The following is a 16,416-nucleotide window of genomic DNA, read 5'->3' on the forward strand; positions in this document are numbered from 1 at the left end:
GCACTTACATACATCAAATAAACTACCAAGACAGTTATTTTCCCTGTAACAACTATTACGGGGAAATCCGGGAGAGTCGCTAACAGCCAGACATGGCTAACACTGATTAGCTCGGGCAATACTATGAAGGCATTAAGACAGCTTTTTTAACCACTAAGACTGCTCAAAATAACACCAAACCTCTGCAACAGTATGAGAAGACTCCTTACACATATCATCATCACCAATGGGCTCCTTCCTTTTTGACTGCATTTGGTAATCGACTTGAATGGACTTTACTATGAGAGGAGCTGGTACCGGGGCCAGTTGGTAAGTCTTTCAAAACACTCTTTTAATAAACTCGGGGTTCACTAAAGCTGTTTTAAATCCTTCACCTTACTGCCCCGAGTTAATCAGTAATCTTTTATGCTACATGGCTGATGCATTGTATTCACATCAACAGCTTCGTAGGACATCTTACGACAACTTATGCACAACAATTAAGATGATATCTTAAGAAATATTACAGACATATTTGTATAGTATCTTACAAAACATGACGTTATATTTAACGCTGTGAAGCGGTGACCGTAGGTGACCGCGATGGTTAAATTTAGGCACCAAAACAATTTGGTTCAGATAGAAAAAGGTTGTGCTTTAGCTTAGTACTTCCAGGTCACAAACATCGGTCCCCTGGGCGAAAGTCCTGAGTTTTGGGGCTCAACCCTCCTCCCTATGCAAATTTTGTCTACATACAAATACAAATTACAATGCATTTACTTTTACTTAGGTATATGTATGAACAGTGAATGACAACAGCCTGATGCTAATTATTTTTTAGAAAAGTTTTTATTTTTTTGCCCACATCTGACTCATACCATGTAACCATAATTCACAACTTCGTAGAGGCTTGCCACATCATTCAAAAAGGGGGCGCAGTTTATGTTTTTCAGAAATTGGGGGGGGGGCATGTCTTCATCCCCCCCATGATCTGCACCCATGGGGCACATGCCTTATGTCTGATCCCTTGGCCAGGGATCATGTGAGCAAAGTGATTAAACCATGCTGTCTCACTTCCCCCCTCTGCCCCACAGGGTTTGTCAAACTCCACTGAATTACCCATAAAGGCCAGTACTCAAGTCATGGGGAGCGCTACTCAGTATAGTTAAAAATGGTTTCTGTGGCTCTGGTTCAATAGGTTTAATGGTTAAAATAGTCTTGTTTCCTCCTTCAATACTTCCAACTATCTTTCTGATTTTGAGGCCAACCTTGCAGTCTGAAGGACAGTTAACACATAACTGACTCTATGGTCGCTGGGACAAAATACTGAATGACAACTGATAGTAATAAAAGCTCTTTTAGATGTAGAAGTCCTAGCATATAAATATTGCATGCATCTGCAGAGCTAGGCTCTTGTTTCATGTCAATGGAACAGCTTCAGGCAGTCCTGAATCTGAGCTGTTTGGTCTGTGACTTCAGGTGAGGCCTTCTCACACAGAAACAGGGATGTGAGAATTGCTTTATATTAGGGACTACTTTATAAAGTTCACATACTCTGTAGCGGGGAGTCCTCAGCATGGTGGACTGATACAGATGTACTGTGGCTGCTCTTGGAGTTCTGTTTAACTCTGTGAAGGTCAGTAAAGAAAGTGAAACTTGACAAGCTTTGCCCAAGCTATGCTTCTCCTATTACCTGTAATCTGCAATATAACAAGGGAGACATTACACAATGTTGTGTAGAGAATCATTTAACAGAAAAGGATGCATGGAGGGCGGAACAACAACTTTATTCATGTTTAAAGCAATAATAAATACCCATTGTTTGTTTTCTGTTGGGCTTCTTGTAGGGGATTGATTACAGCTGGTACAACAACAATTATGAAAGGGCATTTCATGGAGCATTTATCTGGCAGAGCCGGACTTCTGTCCTCTCTTTGGATTTGGGAAAATTGAAAGAATTTCTTTGTTGGCAGTTTCAACGTGAGCACAATGAATGAATAATTGATCACGACCAAGATGATGTTTGAAGGTACCTGTGATGAGTTGGGGGTTTATTACCCACAGCCACACATTATGACAGCTGCTCTGGCACTGTAGCCGAATCTGGCAAATGTAACACAACCAGTGAACTTGCACTTCTTCTTAGCCGTATTTCTCAGGTCTAATGAGTGGTCTAATGAGTGGTGCAGCAGGCACAACTACTGATATGCAAACCAATGTTTAAGCGTGTTTCTACATTTCTACATCCTACCTGGCTAACTGTGGGAGGAGTTCCACAATGATTGAGATTTATAAACAGAATCAGATGTACATGCAGCTTTATGAATCTGACGAAAAGAATGCATATGCATATTTCTGTCTTTGTCCATAGATGCAGTTTAGTCTTGAATATACAGAGTTGTATGCATCTGGCATGAGGTCTGTCAGAAATATCTACCTCTGCACCCCTGTTTCTGAAACGGAGGTTTATGTTCCTCTTTTTTTAGCTGATTTACCAAGGAGCCATGTTAAGTGCATGCTAACCTCATTGGTCAAACACATTTAAATATTTCCTGTTGCTGATGCATTTCCTTACCCTGGAAATCCAGAAGCACTGCTGGCAAATTTCAATTTGATCACTAACTATACCAGAAAATCAAAAATCAAAATTGTACTATCTGTTATGGGTGGGCGTAACTGGATGATGACAGTGCTTCGCCATCAAAGTCAGTTAGATCGAGATCTTGTTTATTGCTCTAATTGGTCGTAGTAGGCTGTAGTGCTATCCAGTTGCATGCAGTGGTATTTTGAAATGGTGCCACCCCTTGAGCTGGGAAGCTCATTGACAGATCCTATGTCTTTCTAGATGTGGGTCTGAATTTCCAGTCTAGCATCTCCTTTGTTGTTTAGCTAATATTTTTTCAGATGTGGATTACTGTCAATGGGCAATCAGTTGGCTGATGTTACTGTCTCTTCCAGCTGTATCAAACTGCTGAGCAGCCTGTTTATCCAACCATTAATATTTGTAGTAGCCATATTTGATTTGGTGTGATATTGATTTAAAACACATTACTACAAGCAATTTTTATGGGCCCCTCCACACCTTTGGACTGAGTAAATTAGTACCCATTGCACCCCCATTCTCACGGACTGCTAATTGTTTAAGATTGTGTTCAAGAGTGTTATTCTTATCTGATATAAGTGTTGGGAAAGGTCAAATGACCACTTGTGCAACCTCATGCCTGATATGATCAGAACACAGTGAAAAGTTTCATAAAATGAACATTACTAAAGTCAGAGAAAATGAAAGAAGGAATTGTCCTTGTAACAGCGTGTATGTGTCCCAACGCAGGTCTCCTCGAGAGCAGCATGCGCTTGAAGCCACATGAGGCACAAAGCTACAGGAAGAAGGCACTCTGGGTCTCCTGGGTCTCCATCGTGGTCACGCTCATACTGGCTGTGGCAGCTTTCAGTAAGAATTTAAAACACTCATCTATGAACTAAAGTGCTATATAGGAACTTGTTAACAGTTTATGTGTAGTAACAAGGCTGACTGTGGCAGTTTATTTCTCACTTCCCTGTTGACAAAGAGGAGATGTTGTCATCTAAACGTATTCTAGTATTGGTGCAAACCTCTTGTTGTAAATGCCAAGACTTGCCAGTGATTGAATATGTTCAGGATGTCAATTACAAATGTGTATGTAATTACTGAAACAACAAAAGAAAAAACTGATGTAAAAACACTGAGCTAATTGATTCTAACAATGTGTAATATAAAAGAGGCCTGTGACACAGCATATCATGAACAGATGACACTATTTGCATGGCTTGACAACAAAGAGCATGTGCCTTTTGCTCACATGATGAAGGCCGACTGTCTAGAAGAGCAATTCTTTGAAAGGAGAGATGTTTAGACATTTAGGCAAACAACAGCCCTACTGTTCTCTGCTGGAGTGCGGCTGCGCACGGTCATACTTTTTATTCTGAAAATTTGGTGTGGTCATACTTTTTACTCTGAACATTTGGTTCGGTGCCGTAAGTAATCTCATACAAAGATCGTACTTTCAGGTAGAGGCTTTAATCACATGAAGAGTAAGTCCATATTTCCGCCTGTATCAAAAAACAGTTACGCGCAGAATCCTTGCACACTGAGGAGCAGATTCACAAAGAATGAATGGCGGGGCCTCCCCTGAGACCACAATAATTTTATTTGCAATACGAGGTAAGGAGATAAAAAGCAATGAGAGTTTCACCTGCTGATAAAGTAGCTGCAGCATTTCCAGGCCTATTTCAGGATGTCAGTGGTCTGGTTGTAACTAAAAGTGTAGTTACAAGTGTCTGAGACGATCATCCGCCATTTTAGTCGCGTCTGTGTTTAGAGCAGCTCACACGGAACTCCCTGCCCCGTTATCGTGAAGCAGCTTGAGTCTCTGAAGTGTGATATTCACTGGTAAATGTGTATTAATACCTGTATTTACATTTTAGATGATGACTTTTGCATGATCGGTGGCTCTGAGTGTTCAAACAACACTGCTTTTGACGCATGCGAAAATCAAATCAGTTAGGATAAATCAATTAAATGACGGACAAAAGTTTTAGAGTTTGTGTGTAAACATGGTTGATACAACACAATTTTCATACTTCCATCCGGACATGTACCCTTTTCAAATACATTTACATATATTTTCAAGGCCCAAGAAGAAAAGATGTGAGAATACAATGCATTACATTTGTCAGTATCGCAATGAGTATTAAGGCTTGAGAAGAGTGCAGAAAAACACATTCCCAAGTGTTTTGTATGTACAATCTAATGTCTGTGTTGTCTTTCACTGCATTGATGCCCCTTTCCTATTTGATTAACATGCATTGATTGTTCTTGGCAGCTAAATCACACAACATCTGATCTGTTTTGCTTTTGGAGTCTTCCTGGGGATGCTTGGTGGTTTTCAAGCATATGCTGTACCTCAGTAACCCCTCTGATGTTGTGAAATGATGTAGCAACAGTTTCGACACACATTTGGTTGTCTTATGATATAGAGGATGTCTGCTTTATGCTGGATGTTGTGAGTACAACACAGGCTAGTGCATTGTCATCCTGTCTAAGCATCATTTTTAAGTCCGGATGTGTCTCAATCTATTCAGTGTTATCCTAGATGTGCTGACTAAGCATGCACAGTATGCAGTTGCATGGATTCACACTTAGACTGAGACTAAAGATAACTATATTAAGGAAGTATGAACATTTGTACACACACAACATGACATTTAGTCAAAAGCCTCCAATACCCAGTTTAATTTGAAGATATTTTCATAGAATATAATGGAGCAAAGCATAGAGCAAACAGATTTTAATTAGCCAAAAAGGTCCCAATATGTCACCATCAGTATAGTTTGTTTAGTTGGCCACACAGGATTCAGTGTTTAAATATGAATGTTTGATAAAAGCCTGTTAATATTTTTGACATTAATTATGGATTGCATAACTTCTTGAAGGTTATGTGAAACGTTTGCTCTTGTAGTGACAAACCCACAGAGAATAATCATCCAACTCTGATGTTCAACTCAGCTGTATGGAGTTGTATAGCAACTTTAGATTCACTCTTATAGTGTTTGGCTGTGGCAAGAAGCTGCTTTCAGCAAATAAGCTCTACAAACCCACTGTATGCTTCTGCATGAGACAGACAAAGTTAGCAACTACTGAACATAGTGGAGCACTTAGCAGCTAAAGAGACAGGTTTTTTTTAGGAGAGACACAAAACTGGGCTAAAGGCAGAGTGATATTTGTCTGGTGGCCAGAAACACAACTTCAAATGAATGATGTCCTTCCATATCTGCTGGATATGTAGAGAACAAGTGGCAACCTCTGGAGCTGAAAAATGAAGCCAATGCAAAAGTGCCAAAAACTGCAGTTCCCCAAACTTCCACTTGAGGCAGGCTCCATAAACAAGTCAATCCCCGTAGACCTCCATGCTAAAATGTCCAACTTCACTGCAGAAATAAACATGTTTTACAGCCTGGTACAAAAAAATGTTTTGGGCTTGATAGCTCATTTCTCCTGTCATGGCAGCTGTACAGGAAGTGAATTCTTAACTTGCCCATTTAAATTATATTAAGCCTTAAAGTTCTCCAGAATTAAGGGCGTACCGCTCACAGGTGGCAAGAATAGACTGTGGGCTTCATTCGTCCCTCAGCTCCTCACCATTCACCTCTTTGTCCATTTTTGGATTAGCACGCAGCAGGCAGTCAGGCACTGCTAAGATGGCAAAGACACAACATTGAGCTTCCGATGGCACTTAGAAACCTATGGGTGGCATCCATAGCTTTGCCATATCAACTTTAAAGGTGAAAACATGTCAGTGTGTTACTTGAACAGACTGTTTCCATGGTCAAAAAATACTGTTGCAGTTTTAAAATGGCTTGCAGGTGAGCAAGTTGAGAAATATTTATGATGATTATGACGGTTATTAATGCATATGTTTATGCAATAAAAGCATTTTAAGTTCTTTATATGGAGCTACAGTGATAGTGTAATATAAACACTGACATAAATTAATACAGCTCCAAGAAGAAGGATAACTTTTGGTGTGTTGATGGCATTCCTCTTGTTGATTCATATTTTCCATTCACTTCAAATGAAACTAGTGCAAGGAGGTATGTAAAAACAAGCAGAAAGTTTTTCTGTGTGTGTGTGTGTGTGAACAAAGTGTTCGGACATAGAGACTTGAACAGACAATGACCCACAAAAATATGAACCACTGAAAGCTAGGGGAGGCAGCCCGGCTACTGGGAGACAAAAAAAGGAAAGAACAAGTGAACGGAGGGACGGGGGTGCAGGGACGTGAAGACAGGCTCCTCTCCGCCAGTCATAACCACAGCCTCTAGAGGACTAGTTGGTGGCACTGGGTTAGGAAATTAATAAATGAATGAAACGCTTCCCTCTTCAAGACTATACACTGAAGAGGACATGACTTTGTGAAAGAGAGCAGAGGGACCAAAAAAGAGTGAGAGACAGATGGATATGGAGGTGTGGAGTGAAGCTCTGAAAGGTGCGATGGTACCAGGGGACGGGACAGGATGAGTCCTGGCAGGCAGCGTTAGGGATTTAGTGGTTGTGATGGCTCAACTTTAAAGAACACCAGCGTGTGTTTCCTCCCGTCTGTGCCCTACTTTCCTTCTCCCTCACTCTCGCCATCCTCCATCTTTTATCTGAAACGTCCCGTCAGCTTGTTTCCTTACCCTCTACTTTCTTTACCTCCTCTTTATGTGCTGTCTCAACATACCGCTCCCTCTTTATGTTTTCTATATATATATATATATAGAACTGGATCCAATATATTCTGTGCAGGCAACATCAAAAGATGGTTCGATTTTGTCGATTCTGTCTTGTGTGTAGAGAAGGGTCTTGTACATAGTTTTATGCGTTTACCACTGGTGAGATGCTTTAGTAAAGCAGTGTTAAAGTCAGAGTCCTCCTTATCTACTTATATATATTTCCTTCTGTTTTTGCTGAGCTTCTTTTGTCCTTTCTTCCTTTTCTCTCTAAGGAAAGCTGCAAACATTCTCTGCTCTTCTGTGACCTTTGGCAATATTTTAACATTTAGGCAAATGTCTCTGTCAAAAATGGCTGCTCTGCGTTAGCTCATAACCTCTTTTTAGGATGCCTTTTGTTCTCCCCTGGCTAGCTCCTCATCCATGAAAGTGGTACAAATCTTCAAGGCTTTATCACACATATCAGGCTCGGAGAGTGAGCAGAGACCACACCTCAAGATGAGACAAGGTGTGAAAGGTATATATATATAAATGTAATGTCATCTCGGAGATGACATTACATTTCCCTTATGTATAGGTCAGTAAGGCATGGACACAGAGATGTGGATCTCGATGGCACTTTTCTAAGTTGAGCTTTGTAACAAAATGAAATAAATAAAAATGCTGTAGCCCTGCCTCTGCTGTTGTGTGTCTCCGCCTCTACCTATGATTGCCACTGGCTGCACCTGTGGGGGAGCCTTTAAAAAGCCCGGCCTCCTGAGTTCACTCTCTTCCTGACTGCCGAGATGAAGCTTGTACATGTGGTGATTGTGTTTATTGAATTCACAAACTGGAAGTAAAAGTTCACAATTGACTTTGTTGTGTGTGGTCCTCCCTTCTTTGTTGCGGCCTTAACGAGCAGGTCGTAACACTCATCACTTGAAAACATTAATTAAAAATAATTACATTTTAATAAATGATGCCAAAGCAGACACTACCACCCTTCCACATATGTTTATTTCTGTTCTTCTATGTATATAAACATCTGAGACAACAAACGTTAGCCCCGAGACAATGTTTTAAGCGGTTGTTCATTGAGAGCTGGCATTTAAGCATACTATTGCATTTCTGCCAACATTATATTATGGATTAGGTTTTTGAAAAGAAAGACTTCCATACTTATTCGTTCCCTTGAAAATCCTGATGGAATATGAAATATAAGCTAGTACACAACAAGTTAGTATACCAGGATAAAAGACAATTTGGAAGTGAGAAAGAATACTACAACTTACAGCATGCCCTCCTTTGATATGTACAACCAAACTGCATTCTCAATTCTGTTTTCAGGGAAATATATTTTCTCCCAGAACTCGCAAGCAGATCTTCCAGCTCCGTCGTTTCACTTGCACACCATAATGTTGCTGACTCACACACTAGCTCGCTAGCTCGTTGTGCTAACCTCAGTATATGTTGCTAATGGTGTACGGCTACAAGTGTCAGAAAGAGTCAAAACTTAATATTAGCTTAACATCAAACAATAAAATGACTCACCCTGCTGTGCAAGAACATTTTTCCTGTGTATGATGTGGGGTGTCTGTTGCTTGGGAGCGTGATTTTAATGTTGTCTTCATTCACAATGATCTTCTTTACTACATCGCTCTCAAATGCATGTTGTGGTCCTTTCTGTCTACCTCTCTCTGATATGTCACATCTATAATTCCAGAAATCTGCTGTTATATCCTTTGGAGTATTTCACTAATATTGGTGAGAACACCATATTGAGATGGCAGCGCGGAGGCTTGCTAGGCCTAGCAATTTACCTGTCCTTCAATTTAGATTGCATTTTGCACTGGAGCACTCGCACCCAAGGCATGTAAGTCAGTACTGTTTCATCATCAGGTATAAGGTTTTTTTTAGCTAAGCAGCCACGGGAAAAGCTGTTAAAGCAAATTCAGAGTGGGGGAGAGACTGCACACCAACAAGGATGCTTTAAGAATACAAGCCTTCTTGGAGCAGCCTATAAGAGCTGGCCTGTGGACTAATAGGCTGTCACATGATCAATCAGTGACACTGCCAACAACCATTTAATGTTGGAGCCAGGAGATGGAAAGGGAGTGAAAAGGGAAGGGAGCAGGGGAATAGAGGATGGGATTAACACAAGTACAGTAAGAGCAGGCCCAAAACAAGGGGAGCATACAAGAGGATGAAAATGAGAACTGTTAAAGCATAATATAGAGAAAGTTAGAGAGAGATGGGAGGAGAGCCAAACACACATTTGGGCAAAAGCAAGAAAGCAAGAAACCACTTGGCCAAGACACACAGCTTCTCTTTTTTCTTCTATTTTTCTCGAGTTCTTGTTTGCTCTCATTTTTTTCTGTCTTTGCAGTAGAGCTGTAATTACTGTGATTTAACCCAGATACATAAAGTAAAAGCCCAACATAGTTATAAATAAACCATCACTTTATGGATATCTGTGCCCTGACTTTGTAGCTGTAGATGCAAGGAGCTGAGCCTGAGAATCTATTAAAAGTTTGACACGTGGCAAGAAGGGCACAATTAGACCCTTGTGAGACCTACCACACTGCTATCACACTTTAAACTGGGGAGCCCGTTCAGTGAGTGTAGCTCGATACCTTTCCCTACTACACCACAGAATAATAACAGACCTAATGAGGATATTTTAGCAAAAGGAAGCATTAGACGTATCTTATTCTCACATTCTGTGTTTAAGTGTAGCAAGTACCTTTATGGGGATTTTTTGTAATGTAGGAACTTGGCCAATATTTAGCATTTTAGTGTTTCAATACATACTTGGCTTCACCTACTTTTTTGTCAGTTGTCAATGTAGTGTTTATGGTTATCCTTAACAAGAGTCTTCATCGGTTATGAAAGCAGTATTGTACAGCATGTGAACATGCAACACGTCCTCATACTTCAACAACAGGGCGACTGCCAATGACTCCAAAAACGGCCGTATAGGTGCTATGGTCGAATACCCGGAATGAGGCGGGTCCATCTCACTGAAACGCCCCTAATTTGCCTGTGAGTCGCTTAAGTTTGTTGGACCTGTGTGAGAGCAGGTCCAAAAAACAGCCGCTCAAGCCCCTGAGAAAAGCCCGGTTGCTGATTGGATTTAGCTCTTAGCGGGATGTGATGTGTGATACTTTTAGCCAGTGTAGTAGAATGCAGCGCAGAAAAGGATCTGTGTACGTGGATCTTTGCACAGACTCACGGCCATGTTGGATTCTGACCTGTGGTCCTTTGCTGCATGCTCTCTCTCTTTCTCTCTCTCGCCCATTTACACACAAACGCATACACACACACCCACACGCACCCACCCACCCACCCCCACACACACACACACACACACACACACACACACACACACACACACACACAGCCTGTCCGTCACAAAGACTTTCACAGCGGCCAGAATTTTTAACGTGAAGTGTTTTCTTTCATTTTACATGTACTTAAGTTGACGTTGTGAATAATACTGGCCACCTTAAATTAAACAACAACTATTCCGTATTTCTTTTGAGGCAGAACGTGCCGCTTCAAAAACGGCGAGTGAACGGCCATTTGAGAGGGCGTGGACTGAAGCTTTCCAAGTGGCCACATTTTACCCTAATGGAAACGCACCTTATGCGACAGTTTGAAACACGTGATTAGGGTGAGCATGTGACCACAGTATTAAGCCTGATGTTGTGAAGCTTAACTACTTACAGTATGTTTAGGCAATGAAACTATATGGTTGGGCAACCAGTAGCTCACCTGGTAGAGCATATATAGCATATACAGAGGCTACATGTCCTTGCTGCAGCAGACCATGTTCAACTCTGACCTGCGGACCCTTGCTGAATGTCTCCCTCTCTCTTACTCTCTGTAGTTTTATTTTGTGGTGTATCTACTCACCTGCGGACCCAATATGGTCTATCTGTGGATGAAAATAGTCCCCAAGAAATGCACTATTTACTCTTTTGTGAGTAATGTTAGCTAAAGAATATTGAAGTCAGCTGTTTTTGGAAAATATTTTAAACCCTTCAAATAATTAAACGATAAATGTGTGACTTTAGTAGATTAATGTCTCCAGAATAAACAAATGAGCTTGTGGATACTGAAGATATAACCTACTGAGAGAACAGCAGCCATATCCTTGAAATAAAAACTGACTGATTATCAGTGACATGAATTAGAAAGATTGCTATTCACACCCTGAATAACGAAAGACTGCTCAACGAGAACATGTTTGTAAGGAAGACAGAACATTGTAACAAAGACATGTCAATAATTCTTGATGTCATGCTGTTCAACACTCTGAAAAAGTACTGTCATATTATCAGGATCAATTTGTGGTCATTAGAGATGTATTTGCTGCCACTATCTCATTTGCTAGATTTGGCAGGAAAACACAGCCAGGGCCAAAACAAATGATGAATCACAGAAGGCAGAGTGTACACAATAGAGATGTTTGCATTCAGCTGTACATAGGTATCTGCAGGCCATTCATCATATCTGGGCAGAAACACAATTATACAATATCCACCTCTCCCCCCTCCCTACCTCTCTTGCTCTAATTCTCTCTGCGATCAGTCCTTTCCCTCTGTTCTTCCTCTCTGCCCAAACGTCCTCCTTCTTTAGCTTCCACACTCTTCATCTTTTATATCCTTCCCTCTCTCCCTCCACCTTACTCGTACTACCCAACCCACCTACTGCCTGTTCAGGGTAGAGCACACAATCTTTTATTCATTTGTTTTCTCTTCCATCCCTCTGCAGTCTATTTTTACTGGTAAATATCAGGTTGCCAATGGGGAAATTGCCAGGCTATATGGTGTCAGGCATAGAAATTCTCAGCGATCATTTATCTTTGGCTTTTTTTTTGTTTGTTTGCTTTGCCTGTGTACCCATTACCATACATACAGTAGCTTTATAGCTGTAATGTTGGGTTTGTGCTTTCTCTTTGCAAGGTTTCTATTTATATGTGGCTGTCCAGGTATGTATCACTTTTGTGATTACTGTCTGGTTCTATTTATAAGGGAGAACTTAATCCCCTGGTCCAAATGGCTTTTGAGTACAACCACCAACCCAGTCAATTCCATTTTATTTATATATCCTTATATCAGAAATGTGCTTCAAGAGGCTCATGTCACTATGTTGGTCATTTCCTAAAAATGTCAGAAATATTACTGCAAGTGTCAAATTTGGCAGTCTTCAAGGATTTTACGATCCTGTCACTGTGAGGTTAGCTTGGCTGCTACGACATACATTTTCTGTTATTCCAACTTTCAATCCCAGAAATTTCTGTTGCATTACTTTTTATGTATGTAGTACATGCAGATATGTTCAACCTGCTATTGCAACACAAATGTACACGCAGGTGGACATATTCATAACATTAAGGGAAAAGGTACACCTGTGAAATAACCGGCCATTTTTGGGCACTGATCATCAGAATCATTATTACTTGTGTTCACCAAACACACTGTGTGTGTGTATGCAAGCCCATGTGTGTGTGTGTGTGTGTGTTTTTTTTATCTGTGTGCGTTAATGTTTAGATATCTAGTTAACCGTCCTGAGGCACATAAATTAGTATACTAGTGACATTCATTCGTCTGCCAAATTTCAATATATGCCACTTCAACTTTCAATAGAACTAAGTCAATTCCTGCCTTTTTGCTTGGCATTTAGTTTCACACAAGAAGGATTTTCTTTAAAGTGCCAACCATTCTGTTTTAACTTATTTTAATGTTGTAAGTTTCGCTTTCACTACCCAATTTTGTCTGCCTGCTGGTCCAAACCTCAGACGGAGGCTTTGTCATCTGAACAAAGACCGCAAACTATTTTCCCCTTCCACATTGTTAATAGCAGCGACTTACAGCTTCACTACTTCACTACTTCTAACCTTTCAAAATAAACTGCATCACTGCTTACCAGCGACTCAACAAACCAGTTTACATACGCTAATGTGAGGTAATGTTAGCATAAATGACAGGTGGTAGAACAACCAGAGTAACTGTGGGTTACTGGAGAGGGATAAAAACGTTCTTTCTAATAATTAGGGAACAAAACCTGCCTACTTATTAATTCGGTTCACTCTGCCTTTATCGCATCACTGAGATCTGGGTTTCTGGTTCAAACTGACCTTACAGTGATGTTACTAACGATATGAAGTAATTGATGTATCCAGTGACTGGAGAGCCAGCCTGACTGGATCGATCTACATGTTCATATGAAGATCAACAGACAGAAAATATGTTATCACCGTCTTAATTTCAGTTTGTTTGTAAATAAATGCTGTGTGTCCTGTGCTGTTGATAGCGTTAATGCTGAGGAAAAAAGAGAGTAAAACTGATCTGAATGTTTTTGCAACATCAGCACCAAAAGTAACTGTTGAGAAATGTTCGTTTAGACACTTAAATAAGCAATTCATGTTGTTTAGGTGGAATACATTCTTAAGGAAATGTTTTAGTGTGGTTAAAACTTGCCTATTTACATTATTTACAGTACATGCTTTGCAGTACACAACATTGTCTGTTACAGTAACAGTAATTCAGTATTACTACGGATGTCACAGGAAGTGCTTTTATTTTGAAGTAGCCTAAACGGAAGTGTGTCTAGCTTTTGTGATGAGGTGAACATGAGAGCTAGATGCAAAATGCCCGTCATGCTAAAGTTAGTTCACTTTCTTGCTTGTAAACTGCAGCCTATTGAACAGTACATGTTCACAGTGAAAGAAGTGTTTTTGGCACTTTTTTCTTTTCCTGACACCATTTGTCCAACTGTGTTACTGCTGCAGCTGCCTATTTCTTAACCATGATAATAGGTTTTAGAAAAAATCTTTAAGAATGTCCTCATCAAGCTTTCTAATTCTAATTATACTAAATTTACATTTGTCTGGGCCTGCTGCCACTATAAACACAAACTCCTTGTTCAGTTTCTGAGGAAAAATCAATCATCAAAAATGGCCCAGCGCAATACACATTTTGCACCACTAATTGATAGGCTCATAAAGGTCACTGGGATTACTTGAAGGTGTTCAATGTTATATGCTGTCTAATTAGAGGCACTTTCATAATCCGTTACCTGTCACATTTCTGCAAATCCATTCATTCTGTATGTCTCAAGTATTTAGTATTGCATTCCATGTATTGAGCTCATCTTGAAGCAACTTACAATAAGTGCATTCAACCATACAACAGAGACATTGTATCATGTTAGTACAGCTTCATCAAATAAGTGCTCCATTTAGAAACAATAAGAGATAGAGAAAGAGTATTATTATCTGCCAGCTGCAGAAAGAGAAAGCAACTATTACCCTAAGAGATGTCAATTCAAACTGGATTACTGTTATTAGATGACCTGGAATTTGCGTTGGATAATTTGCTCTGAATCCCTACTTTCTAAGCAGGAATTACAGACATTATTGATATGGCCGATCAAATCACAGATATCTTTCTCAAAGATAGCTCTTACTCATACTCCACATACAGTACCTGCTCAGTGTTCAGTGACTACCCCTGCCATTTACACCTAAACAATTGCAGACAATGTATAATACTGAATGGAGCCACAGACTGGCTGTTGACTGGTATGTTAATCTTTAGTGGTTAAACGTCTCATTCTTTGCCTTATCCAAGTGTTGTGTGCTGAAGAGAATAATGCTGTCTTTACAACACATAATTTGAAAACATGGGCTGAGACTGCATTTGCCATTTGCTAGCAATAATGAATAGTAATTGGCTTCAGCATCGTAGTGTCTTACTGTTGACAGAATGGGGACAAGGGTACTTTGACTTCTCAGGGATAGAGTGGGGTTACTGTTGTGTTGCTGCTGTTCTGCATTGCTTTCACTCCCTGATCCCTTCTCTCAGTGACTTGCAAATACATCACAGAGTTTCTAGAGCATTTAAAAAACATATTTTGATTGTAAGAATTTTATATTGGGAAAAGTGGGTAAGGTTACTTTCACACATAAACCGTTTGGTGTGAATTAAACAACCTCTGGTTTGCTTAGTCCGATGTGAATCTAAGAGCAAGACAGCTTGAAAAAGAGGGTCTTGATCCACCTCCAAGCAATCTCAGTTTGTTTCTTGGTTATAGCAAATACGTGACTTTTCAGGCTGTTCTTATTCACTGTTCGTTCTTATAACTATGAAAAGTAAGGCACAATTTAATACGTAGAAGGAATGTTTCTGTGAGATCGTATCCATCCCTTCAATCATTGCTGCTTAAAGTACTTGAAGTCTGTGTATAGGGAGGAGGTAAGGTTGGTAGATGGATCGTAGTCGGTGCCTTGTGTAAAGCAACCTTGACCTATTTTAACTTTTTTTATGTAAGTTATGTAACAAAGATACTTATTTTAACCCAAACCACAATCTTTTCCTAAACCTAACCAAGTTGTTTTGTTGCAGTGATCACTGTGGTTCTCAACATTAGAAACTGATGTTCGACTCTTTGTAGAGTTTTCATATTAACTGTTGTATGAGGATAAGTTGGATTTTTGCACAAATTCAAAAGATACTAAACAATCAATAAAGTCATCTGCTGGTTGTAGGTTACTATTGCCTTGTCATATTTAGTATAAAATTACATTTCTTTTCATCCTAATTCTATATGTCTGTAATTAGTTGCAGTCACAACTAAAATACCCACAATGCATTATTTCTTAAAAAGCATAAATTAAGAGCAAAGTGCTGCATGACTTGCTGTTAATCTCTGATTTCCCCACATGGGAATGTGTAACACTTATGACAAAGGATGACATTACATGTTGACTGGATAGCCTTCCTGGGTCATATCCAATAGATTATGGTACTGATCCTGAACTAAATGGTGACAATGTATGGATTTTTTTTCTTGGTATGGACCATGTCATAACTTCAGAGTAACGTTAATCATTGTTTGGCTGCAACTATGTTTGTCCCTGCCCTCTTCGTTCTCCTCACTTTCTCTGATTACTGGAATTGTTCAGATAGCGATACAGAACTGTTAATACTGCCTAAAATGTTGGTGTCGGTGTCAGTGTCTGTGTCGGTGTCGGTGTCGGTATTGGCATCGGGGAATAAGAGAAGCTGCAATACAAGAGCAATGCAGCAATTGTCAATTCTATGGCATTCATTCTCTGTATATATTTGTTCTCCTTTTACAAACCTGAGCCAGGCCATACAATAATGATAGCATTAGAAACAAAAGTAGTAGCAATAATAATAA

The 16,416-nt window shown here is 39.9% G+C and overlaps 1 protein-coding gene across 1 annotated transcript in view; it reads left to right on the forward strand.

Moving 5' to 3' along the window:
• LOC310952709 (transmembrane protein 163a-like) overlaps positions 1–16,416 on the forward strand; it is a 66,492-nt gene that overhangs the window by 1,439 nt on the left and 48,637 nt on the right. The window contains exon 2 of the mRNA XM_083921392.1: positions 3,311–3,430. Coding sequence (XP_083777518.1) covers positions 3,311–3,430 — 120 coding nt within the window. The remainder of the gene's footprint in view (positions 1–3,310; positions 3,431–16,416) is intronic.

Source organism: Echiichthys vipera (genome assembly GCF_963691815.1).
Source record: "Echiichthys vipera genome assembly, chromosome: 10".
Lineage (NCBI taxonomy): Eukaryota > Metazoa > Chordata > Actinopteri > Perciformes > Trachinidae > Echiichthys > Echiichthys vipera.